Raw genomic sequence first — 16,786 nt, 5'->3', positions numbered from 1 at the left:
TTTCCGGAGTCTTTTGAATGCCACTAGCAGCTCACATGTTTAATAGACTGGGGGTCATCAGTAAAAACAAACTTATTACATAAAAGGAACATGTTGAAATATGGATTTCATATTAAGGTTGCCAATAAACTGTACAGAATAAATAGATTTGCAAAAAATGAATTTATTGTATGCTGAATACTTTTTGTCTCGCCTTGACGAAGTAAAAAAAGCGAGACATAAGTATGCTGTTTCCGGCGTTGGCGACGACGTCGTCAACAATGTATTAGTTTGTGAATAGGTCTAGTTGATGGTGAACCACTAGTGGTAGGTCAATGGTATTTGGTATGCAGCTGTATTAGCATTGGCACATCTCATTACCATGGAGATTATTTGGTCCTGCCCCCTCAGTCAAGGTCTATTGACTTTGAAACTTTTCATAGTTTACATGTATTAGTTTGTGATTAGGTCAATTTATGGGGAACCACTAGTGGTAGGTCAATGATATTTGGTATGCAGTTGTATAAGCATTGGCATATCTTATTTCCATGGAGATTATTTGGCTCCGCCCCTTAGTCATGGTCTATAGACTTTGAAGATTTTGCTAAGTGTGAACATGTATTAGTTTGTGATTAGGTCATTTCAAGGGGAACCATTAGTGGTAGGCCAATGTTAATTGGTGTTCAGTTGTATAAGCATTAGCACATCTCATTTCCATGGAGAATATTTTGCCCTGCCCCCTCAGTCATGGTCTATTTACTTTGAAACTTATGCTTAGTTTACATGTATTAGTTTGTGATTAGATCAGTTTAAGATGAACTGCTAATGTTTAGTCAATGATATTTGGTATGCAAATTTATTGGCATTTGCAAGTATTGTTTCCATGGAGATTATATAGCCCCACCCCTGATCATGGTTCATTGACTTAGAAACTTTTACATAGTTTACAAGTTAATGTTTGTGTTTAGGTTTGTTTAAAGGGAATGACTTATGATAAGTCAATGGTATTTGGTATGCAGTTGTATTAGCATTGGCACATCTCATTCCATGGAGATTGTTTAGCCATGTATCTTCAGTCATGGTTCATCGACTTTGAATATTTGTATAACTTACATGTTAAAGAATTGCTATTTTAATTTCAACATTTGCATTATCAAAGTTACAAAAAGGCGAGACATATCTCTGTGATAAGTTTATTTTACATCAGCCTCAAATTTCTAAAAATGCAACATATAGGAATCCTTTCAGTATATAATGTATATTATTAAGTCATAATCAACATAGCAGATTACTTATATAAATGTGCCTAGTTTTTATCTCGCCTGCGACTGCCGCAGTACGCAAGACATAGGTATTACTATCTGGCAGCAACTGTGATGTAAACTATTTGTATAACGCTTTATTTCAGAAGGTCGAAGACCTGGATGTTTCATACCTTGTATGCAGATAGTGAATGTTACGAAGTTTCCATTTGTCGAATGTCCCTTGTTCTTGACCTTATTTTCATGGTTCAGTGACTGCTTGAAATTTTTTTTTAGTTTTTTTGTCATTTGAATTTCTCACTTATTATGAGTAAAAGGAAAACTACATTTGGTATATGGGTTCCTTGCAATGTCTACAACCTCATTTCATGGATCAGTGATCAAGGTTAATGTTATGTGGTTAGGTCTATTTCTCAAATACTATAAGCAGTAGGTCAACTATATGTGGTGTATGGAATGATTTTAATGGGTACATGTCAGTCTGGCAAGTTTCATCTGACCTTGACCTCATTTTTATGGTTCATTAGTCAATGTTAAGTTTTTTGTGTTTTTCAAGTACTATAAGAAATAGATCAACTATATTTGGTGTATGGGATGATTGTAAGGTGTACATGTCTGTCTGACAGGTATCATCTGACCTTGACCTCAATTTAATGGTTCATTGGTCAATGTTAAGTTTCTGTGTTTTGGTCTGTTTTTTGAAATACTAATAGTAATAGGTTAGCTATATTAGGTGTATGGAATGATTGTAAGGTGAAGATGTCTGTCTGGCAGGTTTAATTTGACCTTGACCTCATTTTTATGGTTCATTGGTCAATGTTAAATTTTGTGTTTTGGTGTTTTTCGATTACCATGAGCAATAGGTCAACTATATTTGGTGTACACAAAAATTGTGAGGCATTTATATGTCTGTCTGACAGGATTTATCCCACCATGACCTCATTTCATGGATCTTTAAAAATGTAAAGTTTATGTAATACTTGTAGTTAAACCTTTATCTTTAAGACTTTTAACATAAAATCAAGGTCATTTTTTAGGCAAGACGTTTCAGCGTGTGCACTCTTGTGTTTCTATTTATATTAATCAGATTTGCTAGTGTTAATTTTAAGCCCAGGTCATATGAGTGAATGCTTTTACTTGGAGTATATCTTTAACTTTTCAAAAAATGTTTTTACAAATTACAGGTATTGTAAGATTGAAAGAACATGAAGTAAGGGGAAATAATTTGCAATATTAAAGAAAATTAAATAAAATTTTGAGACAAAAACACACACAAAAAAGAATGAAATGGGGATCCATGCTGCAAGCACAGTCACATGAAGGGTTTCTGGGATAAAATCATCAGATATGCTGAGATTTAGAGTTTAAGCAGCCAAATTAACCAGATATGATAATCCAACATTTATAAAATTGTCCAAATGGATGCAAAAAACCCATCTTTAGAGCTTATAATGCTGAAAATATCCAGTTTTGAATTGGTTATCTCAACTTTTTATGCCCCAACCATCACCAGCGGGGCAGCTGGTGATTAAGTGTTCCCGTCTGTCTGTATGTCTCAAAATTGGTTTTTGTTCACTAACTTTAGTTTGCCTCAACCAAACTTATACACAATGCTTATTACCATAAAACATAGATCAAGTTTGAATTTGGGTGGCGTCACATTTACCGTTCTAGAGTTCTGTCCCTTTATAACATTATATGCATCATCTGTGTCCCATGGACACATTCTCCGTTTATTTAAAGATATTTGAACATTCTGAAAACAGTCTTGATTTAAGGCAGGGCCTCCTACCATATTCAAAGTATTGGAACATTCTCAAATGCCTGTGAATTGGAATGACCACTGAGGCCTCATAGAATTCAACATTCAATCATGTCTATCTTGCAACAAAAGTTGCAAAATGCAAGACATAGGGATACTTATCTGGTGGCTGTGGCATAAACTATTTGTATAAAGCTTCATATTTCAGAAGGTAAAAGGTTTGGATACTTCATACCTTGTATATATATGCCTTATGCTTATAAGAAATTTCAATCAGTCATATTTGTCTATTGTCCCTGATCACATTTTCATAGTTCAGTGACTGCTTCAAAAAAAGTATAGTTTTTATGTCATGTAACTTTCTCATTTGTTAGGAGTAGCTTATAAGATAATTATATTTGGTATATGGGATCCTAGCAAGGTCTACATGTTCATCAGACAAGGTTCACCTGACCTTGATCCCCATTTTATGGAAAAAGGATCAAGGTCAAAATTTCGTGATAAGTCCATTTCTTGATACTATAAGCAATAGGTCAAGTGTATCTGGTGAATGGAATAATTGTAAGGTGTACATATCTAATTGGAAGGAATCTGACTTTTACCTAGTTTTCATGGTTCATTGGTTAATATAAAAATAAGGAGATGCAGTATGATTGCCATTGAGACAATGGCTGGGTCAAACCAAAGACTTGAAAATTGGTATTTGTTGCTTCTCTGCTAAAGCATTAAGGAGTAAGACTTCAGCTTGAAAACTGAATAATGTGTCTGGGTAGGATGACATGTCTTCCTACGGACTTACCTTCTGAACTAGAATTAGCACGTTAAAAATCCAACTAGGCATGTCAGCCGAATACAAAGCAGGATTATTATTTTAATTACATTAACATGTTCTTGTCCTGAGAATGCATTTAATTTGCTGTTGGACAATAAGCAGTCATCCATCATCATCATCAAACATATTGGTACATGTTACTTTAGTAGTTTGGTCTGGCTTCAACTTTTTTCAATTCAGAAACTTGCATTAGTCAAGGGGTCAAAATCATAACACACAAATTTTCATCCAAATGTGATCACACTGGACCAAATTGCAAAGGAAAAGTATTACTCTGCCTTACTTTTTGAAAACCTTTGCTTTAGGGGCTTTTTTTTTTGGGGGGGGGGGGGGGGTAAAAATGTGGAAATTGTATATGTTTTAATCTGAAAATAGAAAAAGCTCTAAATATGCTGGAAATATTCTGTATGCATATCCTTTAAATCTTCTAAATCTTATAACAATTGGTCATTTCCAAAAGAATATCTGTGGGTTTGATGTTTTTATTTAATGGAAAATACACATAGGAATTGCGATTCTATTGGCACTTAGTATATTTGCAATAGGTCAACTATATTTGGTGTATTGAACTTTACTTCACATTCAAAGTGCATTTTTCAATTTTTAGTTTTTGTACTTTAGTCAGTTTCTTGGATACCATAAGCAATAGGTCAGCTTTATTTCATGTATGTCTGTCAGGTATCATCTGACCTAGACCTCATTGTCATGGTTCAATGGTTAGTGTTAAGTTTTTGCTTTAGGTCTGTTTCTACAACCAAAAGGTTAACTATTTTCAGTGTATGGAATGGTTGCGAGGTGTACATGTCCATATAGCAAGGGTTAATCCGACCTTGACCTCGTTGAAATGGATTATTGTGAAACTGCAACTGTTCACATTTAATCTGTGCCTACATATAAACCTTCGATATCATTTGTGTCACTGATAGAGGTAATGTTTACCTGTACAACCAAAGAACTTGGATAATTATGTGGCTACACTTGACAACGTTTTTTGGAACTAAAAATTATAAAATGAGAGCATTAAAATAAAAGTAGTATAACAGGAATAGCCAATATCGTGCTAGACCAACTTTGCCTGCTTGAAGGAGCTTCTGCATTTAGTTTCGGTTCCATCACTTATATATTTCGAAAACTTACATTAAATTGCGGAAAGCACTGGCAATCAAGTATATGATCATTTAGTTTTATGAGTTTTCCATTTTCTGAAAAATCTACAAGTCACCAAGACTAGTCCTAATCAAAATTTTCACTTGCAATCTTGGTCTATTATAACGTATAATAGTCCCATATTTCAGTAAATATAATCAGCTGAGAATCTAGTCTGAAACTCGGACTCTACAGACAGCTCAACGCTATGGATTTGCTCATTTTTCAAGGCCTATACCTATAATGTAGTTGCTTAAATCTACATCATTTGGTTTTTGGTGAGCGATCGTAACAACTCCTTAATATCATAAAATCAAACACATCTATTCATCATTATATCATCCAGTCTTTTATTTTGCAAGTGACAGAAGTGAAGACACTTCTATATTTCATTTTTACACAAAAGACAACACCTACCAGTTGTAATGTCACTGTCAATCAGTAACTAAACTCCTTTTTGTATCATTTCAATACAGTACCGTGCAGACAACACCTACCAGTTATAATACAAGGATGTGATTGTTCATAACTAATTCGACTGTTTTGTGAACGCGTATTATAAGTTATGGTGGGCGGTTCATGGTTAGTCCTGTTGGACTCTTCCTTCATGCAATTTTTTATTTCCTGAGAAAATGAACCGATTTGTTCTCCAAACAAATTCTCATGAAATGCAATACTGTGTTCAGAATTTTTTCCCTGACCAATTTCAACTTTGCACTCGAACTTGGGAATTTCCGAATCAGTTTGATTATTTGAAAGCTGTTTTTCGGGAATATCAGGAATGGTTTCATACAAAAACCTATGATTTAAACCAACTGAGTTTGCCTGAGGACGTTTATTGTCATTTTCGATACGATTGCCTTTATCGAACATTTCTGGATTAATGAAGGCACGAGACTGATCAATGTTTTCATTCTTTATGTTGCAAGCTACATTAACATGTGAGCGATTTAGATCAACTGATTCTGCTTGAGGACGTTTATTATCATTTTCGACATGATTGCCTTTATCGAACATTTCTGGGTTAATGAAGGCACCTGACTGATCAATGTTTTCATTCTTTATGTTGCAAGCTACATTAACATGTGAGCGATTTAGATCAGCTGATTCTGCTTGAGGACGTTTATTGTCATTTTCGATATGATTTCCTTTATCGAACATTTCTGGGTTAATGAAGGCACCTGACTGATCAATGATTTCATTCTTTATGTTGCAAGCTACATTAACTTGTGAGCGATTTAGATCAACTGATTCTGCTTGAGGACGTTTATTGTCATTTTTGATATGATCGCCTTTATCGAACATTTCTGGGTTAATGAAGGCACCTGACTGATCAATGTTTTCATTCTTTATGTTGCAAGCTACATTAACAAGTGAGCGATTTAGATCAACTGATTCTGCTTGAGGACGTTTATTGTCATTTTCGATATGATTGCCTTTATCGAACATTTCTGGGTTAATGAAGGCACCTGACTGATCAATGTTTTCATTCTTTACGTTGCAAGCTTCATTAACATGTGAGCGATTTAGATCAACTGATTCTGCTTGAGGATGTTTATTGTCATTTTCGATTTGACTGTTTTTGTCATGTAAGCGTTCTTTGTCTAAAGAACTTACGTCCATGCTTACCGCTTCGACACTTGTTGTTTTAAGACACCTCTTCCACTTGTGATATTTCAGCCCACTGTGGTACGCAAATGTCTTCTCACATAAGTTGCACTTGTACGGTTTTTCACCAGTGTGCTTCCTCATGTGTACGTTTAAGTTACCATCTTGAGCAAAGGCTTTCTGACATATATTGCATGTGTATGGTTTGTCTCCTGTATGTGTCCTCGTATGCTTCTGTAAAAGATTAATTATAAATTTAAATTTGTGCTCAAATATTTGAAAGGTTCTAATAAATTGCATAGAATTTAACACTTTAAAAAAATCATATAAGTGTTAATAGATTGAACACTTATTGAACACGTTTTTGAATCACTTTTTGAATATGTAATCGGAGACGTATATATGTCATATATGTCTATGATAAAATGGTGTCCCAAATGAAATGTTCACGCTAGTCATGATCATCAATTGAATGCATGATCTTTAAATGTTGATTTTCCACTTTTTAATGCCGGTTTGTATCATTTTTGCAAGCTGTTAAGCATGTATGAATGACATGACCGACCGTTGTTTTCTTAACCGCTCCATTGGCAAATGGTCTATGCATATTTAGGACCATGATTAAAAGGGATGTGAGGTAACCCTAATTTTACCAAAACATTTAGTGTTCAACAACAAAATCAAGAGTGTACACGCTGAAATGTATCGTCTGTACTGACCATGATTGACTTAATGTTGAAAGTCTTAAAAATAAAAGTTTTACTGCAAATATCACAAAAGCTTAACCATATCAATGATCGATGACAATAAGGTCAAGGTCAGATAAACCCTGACAGACATACATGTACACCTTATAATCATTCCATACACCAAATATAGTTGACCTTTTGCTTAAAGTGTCAAAGAAACAAACTAAACTGTGAAACTTAACATTGAACAATGAACCATGAAAATGAAGTCAAGGTCAGATGGTACATGACAGACAGACATGTACACATTACAATCATTCCATGCATCAAAAACAGTTAACCTACTGCTCATAATATCTTAGAAACAGGCTTAACCTGGAAAACTAAATATTAATCAATGAACCATGAAAATAAGGTCAAGACAAATGATACCTGCCAGGAAGACATGTGCACGTTACAATAATGCCATGCACCAAATATAGTTAACATAATGCTTATAGTATTTGAAAACAGACCAAAACACTAAACCTTAACATTGACCAATGGACCATGAAAAATGAGGTCAAGGTCAGATGAAACCTGCCAGACTGACCTTACAATCATTCCATATACGACATATAGTTGATCTATTGCTTATAGTATCTGAGAAACGGACCTAATCACGTAACTTTTAACCTTGATCACTGGTTCATGAAATGAGTTCGAGGTCAGGTCAACCCTGTCAGCATGGTCAGACGGACATGTGAACGTTGCACGGAACCCATATACCAAATATAATTATCCTATTACTTATAATAAGTGAGAAATTCACATTACAAAAATAAATAAATATATATTTTTTTTTCAAGCAGTCGCTGGACCATGAAAATGAGGCCAAGGGCCATGGTCATATAACAGGGGAAACTTCGTAACATAAGATATGAAGCATCCAGGTCTTCTCCCTTCTGAAATATAAAGCTTTATACGAATAGGTAAGACTGCCGCTGCCGCTGCCGCTGCCGGATAGTAGTCTCTATGTCTCGCATTTTTCGTCGCAGGCGAGACAAAACCCGTCAAAGTATTTCACTTAAACTAGCATTTCAGAAATTGAATATATAACGGATGGATAAATGAATACTTAATCAAACATTTTCCTGTTCATAAAACAACAAAATTAAGGATTTAAGTCAAAGCAATTGTTTGAACAGCAAATATAATATAAGACCCGAAAGCTGTTGCACAAAGCCGATGAACCTCTGATGAAACTCGGATTAGTTATATATATGTGTATCTGATCTTCAAACAAATCGTAAAAGGTTATCCGTAGTCGTTATTTGTCCTCTTGTCATCACGACCGTCAGTAAAACCCGAACTAAAGCGGAGCGTCCATTTGATTGTGGGGATGTTTAAATGTTCGCCCAAGTTCGGTTGAAATGGAAATGCAACAACTATCCGAGAGATTCATAGATGGCCTGTTGCAAGGTAAAATTTATGCCCCTATCCAACATACCATCATTTTCCAGTTGCAGTCCAAATATCCTTATCTTGCAACCTATAGTATACATTGATTTATTCTAGTAAACATATTCCACTGGACGTTTAGCAAGCATCAATCAAACGATAATTCAGTACACCGGGCACTGGTACTAAGGAAGGATATTTATTGCTTATTGTTTTTTGGTTGCTTTTCCCTTATTACTGTTGGTGATTTCCCCAATGCCAATTTTTCCGGGGATGGGGGGGCTGGAATAATTGGCATGATCCCCTTCCCCCCAGCTTGATGGGGAACCAAGATTAGGCCTAACCCCCCTCCTAGTAGCACGAGAAGCTTATTTCCCCCTCGAAGTTACGTCGGCGACGTCAGTTGGAAATTAATTATCCATGAAAGAATAGAAACAAATTTGATGACATCTTATAAATATATTAAGGTCTACTTGTTTAACTGTGTTTGCTTTTGAATACATCATGAAATTACACTGTTATCACCACAAAGTAAATATGAATAGGAACACATTTTCATGTTAGCCATACAAATAGGTTGGATTTTTTGACATATTCAAAATATGAATTGGGGTATTTTTTTCGACTGCAAACGGCACCCATGTAACAATATATAGATGCCCTATCACCACTCACTGACCCTAGGCCTTTTAATTGACACGCGTGCTTCTAGGCAATCCAAGCCGAAAAACATATTATTTTAGCATTCCAGCGATCATTCATTTCTTAATATATATATGCAATAAATGGCCATGTAATTTTTATGTATATATAGTGAAAAACCATTATGTGGGGGGGGGGGGGGAATATGAGCATGGAGAAAAGTGGCTATATGTATACGTATTGTCAAATTTCAGTAGGGTAAGAATGGCAATGATCCAAAATTTCCCAGGGGAAAAAATTATATCATAACAGTTTTCCCCAGGGGGGAAACGGCTATATAACACCGTTTCTCACTTTTTTGTTGTCCAACGTCGCAGCGTGGTGAAGGGAAAATAGAAATGCCGGTTGGCCTTTCGGTCGTCCGGTGTTGAAAGCGCTCTCATTCGAACAACTCTTGTCAGGTTTATATGAAATTTTAGAAATACCAAAATCATCTTTTTTTTTCAGATGCATTTTCTTGGTCATGCAGAAGCTTATTTTCAAGTTTCAACACATTCTATGATGGTTTAACAAAGTTAGTGATATCTAATAAAAGTATTTACTTGTTAACTGCACCCACTTATCGGTAAAATACGAAAAAATAAAAATGATGTATACAAATTTTGATTCAAACATCATCTCTTAATCATAAACATTATAAAAAAGTTTCTGTCAAAGTTTCATATAATTCCATGCAGGTTTGACAAAGTAATTTGATGTCGAAAAAACTTTAACCTCAGACTGCCAGTAACTAAATGTTTACTGCAAAAAAAAACTTAAGTTTCATCAGTAAAATACGTCAAAATGGGGAAAAAATACTTTCAAAGTTTTAACTCTGGATACTATTTTCTTATCATAAAAAAGTTTCTGTCTGATTTAACCTTTGGCTGTACTTTAATATTATCTGCGAATAAAACCTAAGTTCATTTATTAGTAAAATACTTAAAAATGAAAAAAAAACATTCTAAATGTTACTCTGAATACTGTCTTTTGATCCTTAAAAAGGTTCTAAGAAACATTAAATTACAAGTAGATTTATCAAATTTATTGATGTCTAACAAAACATTAGCCACAAACTGAACTTAAATATTGACGCCGAGTTACGAACGACGAAATGTCGCGCTTCCTCGACAAAATGTCGCAGGCTCGACAAAAATTAAACCGAAAACATAGCTCAGATCATGTCGTTGTCTGGTGAGCTTTCTTATTGGAAATGCAGCAAAACAAACGAACTTTCAATATCTATATATTAGTTATATATAAGCCTCGTTTCGATTAGACTAACAGATATATAAAAGCAACACATATTGATAATAAACCGAACCTGTAAATCTCTTTTGTTCCAAAATCGTTTACTGCAGTAGTTACAGATGTGTGTGAGGTGCTGTTCCTTACTTTCCGAATGGATTATCATGTGTCTTCTTAAAGCATTCTTACTACTGAATATTTTACCACATGTACTACAAATGTTACGGTCTGTAACAGAAAGGTGATATTTCACATGATATTTTAAACGATTACTATCGGGAAATGTTCGGTCACACACTGTACAAACGTAAGGTCGTTCCACTTCTACATGGGTTGTTTTAGGTGTGTTCATATCGCTATCATGGCAATAATCTGTACAGCTGTCGTCGGTATCGGGTCTTATATTGCTGTTTAAACAATTGCTTTGATTTAAATCCTTAATTGTGTTGTTATGTTCACTAGGATGGGATATAATGTTCTGGGTAAGCTCGCTTATTGAATTTTTATTACAGCTTTTTTCTGTATGAGAAGTACGTTGTCCTATTGCAATACCATTTTGACTAAAACCTGATTCAAAATTACTGTTTGATACGACACTAGTATTTGAATCCACAAGTCTAGACAAGTCCCTGTGTTGACTATTTGATTCCACAAGTCTAGTCAAGTCACCGTGTTGACTATTTGATTCCATAAGTCTAGTCAAGTCTTTGTGTTGACTATTTGATTCTACAAGTCTGGTCAAGTCATTGCGTTGAATATTTGATTCCACAAATTTAGTCAAGTCACTGTGTTGACTATTTGATTCAATAAGTTTAGTCAAGTCCCTTTGTTGACTATTTGATTCCACACTTCTAGTCAAGTCATTGTGTTGACTATTTGATTCAACAAGGCTAGTCAAGTCACTGTGTTGACTATTTCCATTGTAATTTTCGTTTGTGGTTTCTGTATGATATTCCATATGTCTGATCAAATCAATATTTTTAACAAATGATTTACTACATTTCTCATCTGTCTTGGAAGCATGAGATTTAATGTGTCTTGTCAAATCACAGTTCTGACTAAACTCTTTACCACAAACCTCGCATGAAAAAGGTTTCTCGCCTGTGTGACCTCTCATATGGAGCTTTAATTCAGTACTTCGAACAAATCCTTTGTCACAAACTCCACAGACGTAAACATTCTCCTTTGTATGTTTCCTCATGGTGTGTTCCTTTAAGTTAAATTCACGTTTAAAGCGCTCGCCGCAAGTAGTACATTGAAAAGGCTGTTCACCCGTGTGTTTTCTCATGTGTTGTTGCAAGTCACAGTTATTGGTGAAACCTTTATTGCAAACGGAGCAATATTGTGAAAATTGACCGGCATGTATCTTCATATGAACATTATAATTACTATTGGTGGCAAACTGTTTGCCACATTTATCACAAGAATACGGTTTATATCCCGTATGGATTCTCATGTGAATATTGAGATTGCCGTTCTGTGCAAATGTTTTCTCACATACTGTACACGAATACGGCTTTTCCCCCGTATGGGTTCTCACGTGTTTCTTCAGGTCCCTATGATTTGTAAAACCCTTTCCACATTCACTACAAAAGTGCTTCAACGGTAGTTTTACTTTCTCACCAGTATGGATCCTCGCGTGTGCCTTTAAGTGACTGCTATTTACGAATCGATGATCACATATACCACATATGAAAGGTTTGTCACCAGTATGGGCTCTCATGTGCATTTTCAAGTTTCCACTTTGTGTGAACGACTTTTGACAAAGAGTGCAGGCATATGGTCTTTCACCTGTATGTATTCTCACATGTTTTCGTAGATCTACATTACTTTTGAACCCTCTGCTGCATGTCGTACAGATGTGTGTTCTTTCTGGATCATTAATCGGATTCGTCGTGGTCATATCCTCTTTTAAATGAATAACACTCTGAGACATTGTGTACTGCTTTCCATTTTCGCTATGCATGGCCAATTCCCTGCCACACGCATCGACATTTTCCTCTAAACATACTTTTGTAATTTCCATTGTCATAAATATTTGTCACAAACAAGAGACAATGTTGATCTTTTGCCTCCTTCTTAACACCGGTTTAATTTTCTGCATGTTAACGAACTTTGTAAATCATGTGTATTATAGCGATCCGTTCACACAGGTAATATTCAACCCTTTCTACACACGTTTAAATATCAAGATTATTGATTAAGGTTGCCTTCATAACACCATTCATTCAGTAAACCCGATTGATCTATTTAAAATTTTTACAAAGAAGTATTTAAATCTGAGACTACTATACTATGTGTGTTATATAGTTAACTTTGAGTCTTGTTATATAGTATATGGTTGCCTAATTATAAAGGAGCAAGTTAGCAGAATAGCTATTCAAGATCATTCAAGCTGCTGCAGAACACTTGTCTTAAATCTGGGAATGGCATAGTAATCAATATATTATGTCCCAGCTTAAATAAAATACATGTTCTAGTAGTATTTACCATCTTTACTGGTATTGTTATACAAATGTTTCCGCTAGACATCCCATCCATGTACCTGACAACGATTTGAAAGTATATATATATAAAGCTTACTTTTAAAAAGATATTTTATTTCGGTGATCAAACTGACACAACTGAAAAGGGTCTTTCGTTGTATGCACGTCATATATATGTGCTGTTTGTTGCTGAAAATTTCAAAAGCAAACGTGACAATACTTTATTAATAATTTAAATAAATTGACTCACTGATTGAAGAAAAACAAACTCAAAGGCAGATCAACTATAAATTATAATGATTGTATTTGTTATACATTACTTATCGTATATAAAGACTAAGGAAAATCAATTGAACAACTGGAAATGTATTACAAATCAGCAAATGATTACAACTGTCTTGATTTTGGATTGTGTGCAGAAAAAGAGCAAAATTTATATTAAAACACCTAGATTGTTGCATAGTGTACCAATTTCTCCAAGTGCACAGTATACCCATACATATTATCAGTAAGACATGTTGATGATCTTTATGGATATATACACTTACATGTAAAGTTGAGCGGTTTCAACTTCTTTTCTTTATTCAGTAGTTACTAAGTCCAGGTCCTAGTTGGAGTGACATCTTTTTTTAAAAAGATTCATAGTTATATAGTTATATAAGGACTTCGAAGCATCCAGTGCATATGTATATTTTACAATTTAAAATAAAATCGAGAATGGAAATGGGGAATGTGTCAAAGAGACAACAACCCGACCATAGAGCAGACAACAGCCGAAGGCCACCAATGGGTCTTCAATGCAGCGAAAAACTCCCGCACCCGGAGGCGTCCTTCAGCTGGCCCCTAAACAAATATGCATACTAGTTCAGTGATAATGGACGTCATACTAAACTCCAAATTAAACACAAGAAACTAAAATTAAAAATGATACAAGACTAACAAAGGCCAGAGGCTCCTGACTTGGGACAGGCGCAAAAATGCGGCGGGGTTAAACATGTTTTTTGAGATCTCAACCCTCCCCCTATACCTCTAGCCAATGTAGAAAAAACAAACGTACAACAGTACGCACAGTAAAACTCAGTTTAAGAGAAGTCCGAGTCCGATGTCAGAATAGGAAACAAAAGAAAATAAACAAAATGACAATAATACATAAATAACAACAGACTACTAGCAGTTACTGACATGCCAGCTCCAGACCTCAATTAAACTGATTGAAAGATTATGTCTTCATCATATTATCTGTAATTTCTGTTTTGTCCACTGTCATAACTTAAAAGGTCGTACTGTGAAATCAAGTCAAAAGCTATGATGAATATACCTAACTATTTCTTTTTATCAAACACAATTACTTAATGCTATGACAAAAATTCGATTTAAAAAGCACATGAACGTCAGAACGAAACAGATATAATGCTATACTGATTTTCATGTTTAAAACATCAATAGTTCAATGAAATTATGATGGGTTTGTAGAACGTACACTGTAGGTTTCCTAGGCCGTGTTCACATTAGTCTAAACTCGGTGTGACGTAGGTGTATTCAACACTTAAACTAAACTCTATCACGTTCTCATTGATTAAAAAAAACCAATGTTTACAGGCATGTAGTTTTAGCCAGGTTTCAACTACACGAAGTCTATAGTCAATGTAGGCCTCGTGTGGGTTAAGTGTTCATCAAATTAGAAATTAAAAACGTGGATTTTATTATGAGTATTTTAGAAAGTTGCATGTATTGAATAAAAATTATTATACATTTTGTAACTATATTATGAATTAAGTTGTCTACCTATTTATTATCTTAATTTTTAAATCTTTCATGACAAACTTTATGTTATGAAAAGGTTACTTTCTTTTGAAACACTTCTTACGATGCTATTTTGCTGATCTCAACCTGTCACAAACTTTTTGGAAAAACAAGATGATATCATCGCGTCCATATTGTCCTTAATACGGGGAATCGGTTGACAATCTTATTCAGTTATTTTATTAATTTTCCTAAAATCAATGCAAGATCTAATACCTTGATCTTTCTTTTCGTGAACATATGATAACGGGGGACACCAAGCACTACTTCAGGGTTCTATGATGCCCCAGCCTCGATGACATGTCTGGTAAATCTTTCTCTGTAAGCTCTGTTATACTAAAGAAAGTCTATATAGTTTTAATTTAATGGGTTTTGGGTTTTGCGTTGCCCGTGTTAATTTTGTAGTAAACAATTTTCGGCTTGTATTTCCTATCCTGATTTTTTTATAGAGGGTTGCTGCTCACAAGGAAGCTATTAAACTAAGAGTTCCAAGTGGTGAAGTTGAAATCATCACTTCGTAAAATGCACGGACGCCATCACGAGTTTGTTGACCGTTATGGAATATTCCTTACTGAAAAAAATCAGCCTCCTGCAAATATTTGCTTCAAGCCTGCAGCGAACTTGCTGCAGACTTGTAGCGAACACAATGTCTGTATTTGCGGCGTGTTTGCTGTAAATGTGCTGCAGGTCTGCTGCAAACAATTTACCATACAAGTGAGTGTTTGATGTAGACCTGCAGCAAACATTTATATGCAAATGAGTGTTTGCTGCAGACCTGCTGCAAACGTTTTTATGCAAATTAATCTTTCTCCTGCGTGTTTGCTGCAGACCTGCGGCAAACATTTATATGCAAATTAATCTTTCTCCTTCATGTTTGCTGCAAACTTGCAGGAACTACATAAATTATACAATTAACCAATGTCATGTTGCACATCACATTATCTATATTACACAGCAAATTCTGAAAAAAAGTTAGGTTACATACAAATAATTCAAATACTTCATCATTTGCAAAATTATCATAGCATAAGTAAATTATAACCTTTTAAGAAATAATTTAAAGTTTTTTTTGTTGTTGAAGTGCTCAAATGAATTGAATATCTAAAATACAAAAGAAAGGCGGCTTTTATCATTTTGTGCCCACAGCTAGTTAAATTAATTTTATCACAAAATTCAACTTGACTTATTCATGTTATTGAAACATAATATTTAACAAGTAACAATCTCCAAACATATTAGAGAGTACTGTATATTTGTTACATGTTTGCAAACGTTTTTCAAACCTTCATGCATGCAGGTATATTTGTGGAGGGGACGAATTTCATAAGTTTACAGTTCTTTGAAGAATTTGTACATACAAATAATGTCTTTGAAAACTAAACATTTTATATCCATCCTAAAATGCCTCCCTGAACACTAATATATAACGTCATGACTCAAACACCATCAACATGATTAAGCACCGAATTTCAAATCTTTATCTTCCAGGAAGTTACCAATAGGCATGCTCAGTCATTTTATGTAATTCTTGCAATGCTCTTGCAAAAATATAGAATTGTCAAAGATTTCTGCAATCTAGCTGCGAACATCCCTTATATTCTAGTTTTTCCAGCAATCTTGCTGCAAACATAATTGTTTCTGCAAACTTGCCACAAGCTTGCAGCAAAAAGCTGTAATGTTTGCAGAAGGTTTGCAGCTATCTGCAAACATTATTCAAAGGGTTCCTGTAAACTTTTTGTTTGCAGCAAACCTGCAGCAAGTAAATGATTCGTTTCACAGATGACAACGGATATGTTCCAATTGTCGTAATTCTACAATCCCGCCTCCTTTTCACCGAATGTGACCTATCG

At 34.8% G+C, this 16,786-nt stretch overlaps 1 protein-coding gene across 2 annotated transcripts; it reads right to left on the bottom strand.

Moving 5' to 3' along the window:
- Window positions 1-5,307: 5,307 nt before the first annotated feature.
- Window positions 5,308-12,791, bottom strand: LOC127730103 (zinc finger protein Xfin-like). Of its 2 annotated transcripts, XM_052238216.1 has the most exons (3): window positions 10,724-12,791; window positions 6,307-6,823; window positions 5,308-6,162 (listed from the first exon to the last, which is right to left on the bottom strand). In XM_052238216.1, exons 1-3 carry the CDS (start codon window positions 12,677-12,679, stop codon window positions 5,444-5,446), a joined length of 3,192 nt encoding a protein of 1,063 aa, XP_052094176.1. In that variant the 5' UTR covers window positions 12,680-12,791; the 3' UTR covers window positions 5,308-5,443. The 2 variants fall into 2 exon arrangements, with proteins under 2 accessions (XP_052094176.1, XP_052094175.1); XM_052238215.1 differs by having other exon boundaries at window positions 5,308-6,823.
- Window positions 12,792-16,786: the final 3,995 nt, after the last annotated feature.

Source organism: Mytilus californianus, unplaced genomic scaffold, assembly GCF_021869535.1.
Source record: "Mytilus californianus isolate M0D057914Y unplaced genomic scaffold, xbMytCali1.0.p SCAF_2, whole genome shotgun sequence".
In the NCBI taxonomy this organism is placed as follows: domain Eukaryota; kingdom Metazoa; phylum Mollusca; class Bivalvia; order Mytilida; family Mytilidae; genus Mytilus; species Mytilus californianus.
Note: the sequence above shows the minus strand (reverse complement) of the source record. Positions and strands in the feature narration are given on the sequence as shown.

Excerpts from the sequence above, each read along its gene's own strand:
- LOC127730103 (XM_052238215.1), bottom strand. The coding sequence starts at position 12,679 with ATGACAATGGAAATTACAAAAGTATGTTTAGAGGAAAATGTCGATGCG. Across the intron at positions 6,824-10,723 it reads GGAACAAAAGAGATTTACAG|AAGCATACGAGGACACATAC; the intron begins GTTCGGTTTATT and ends AATCTTTTACAG.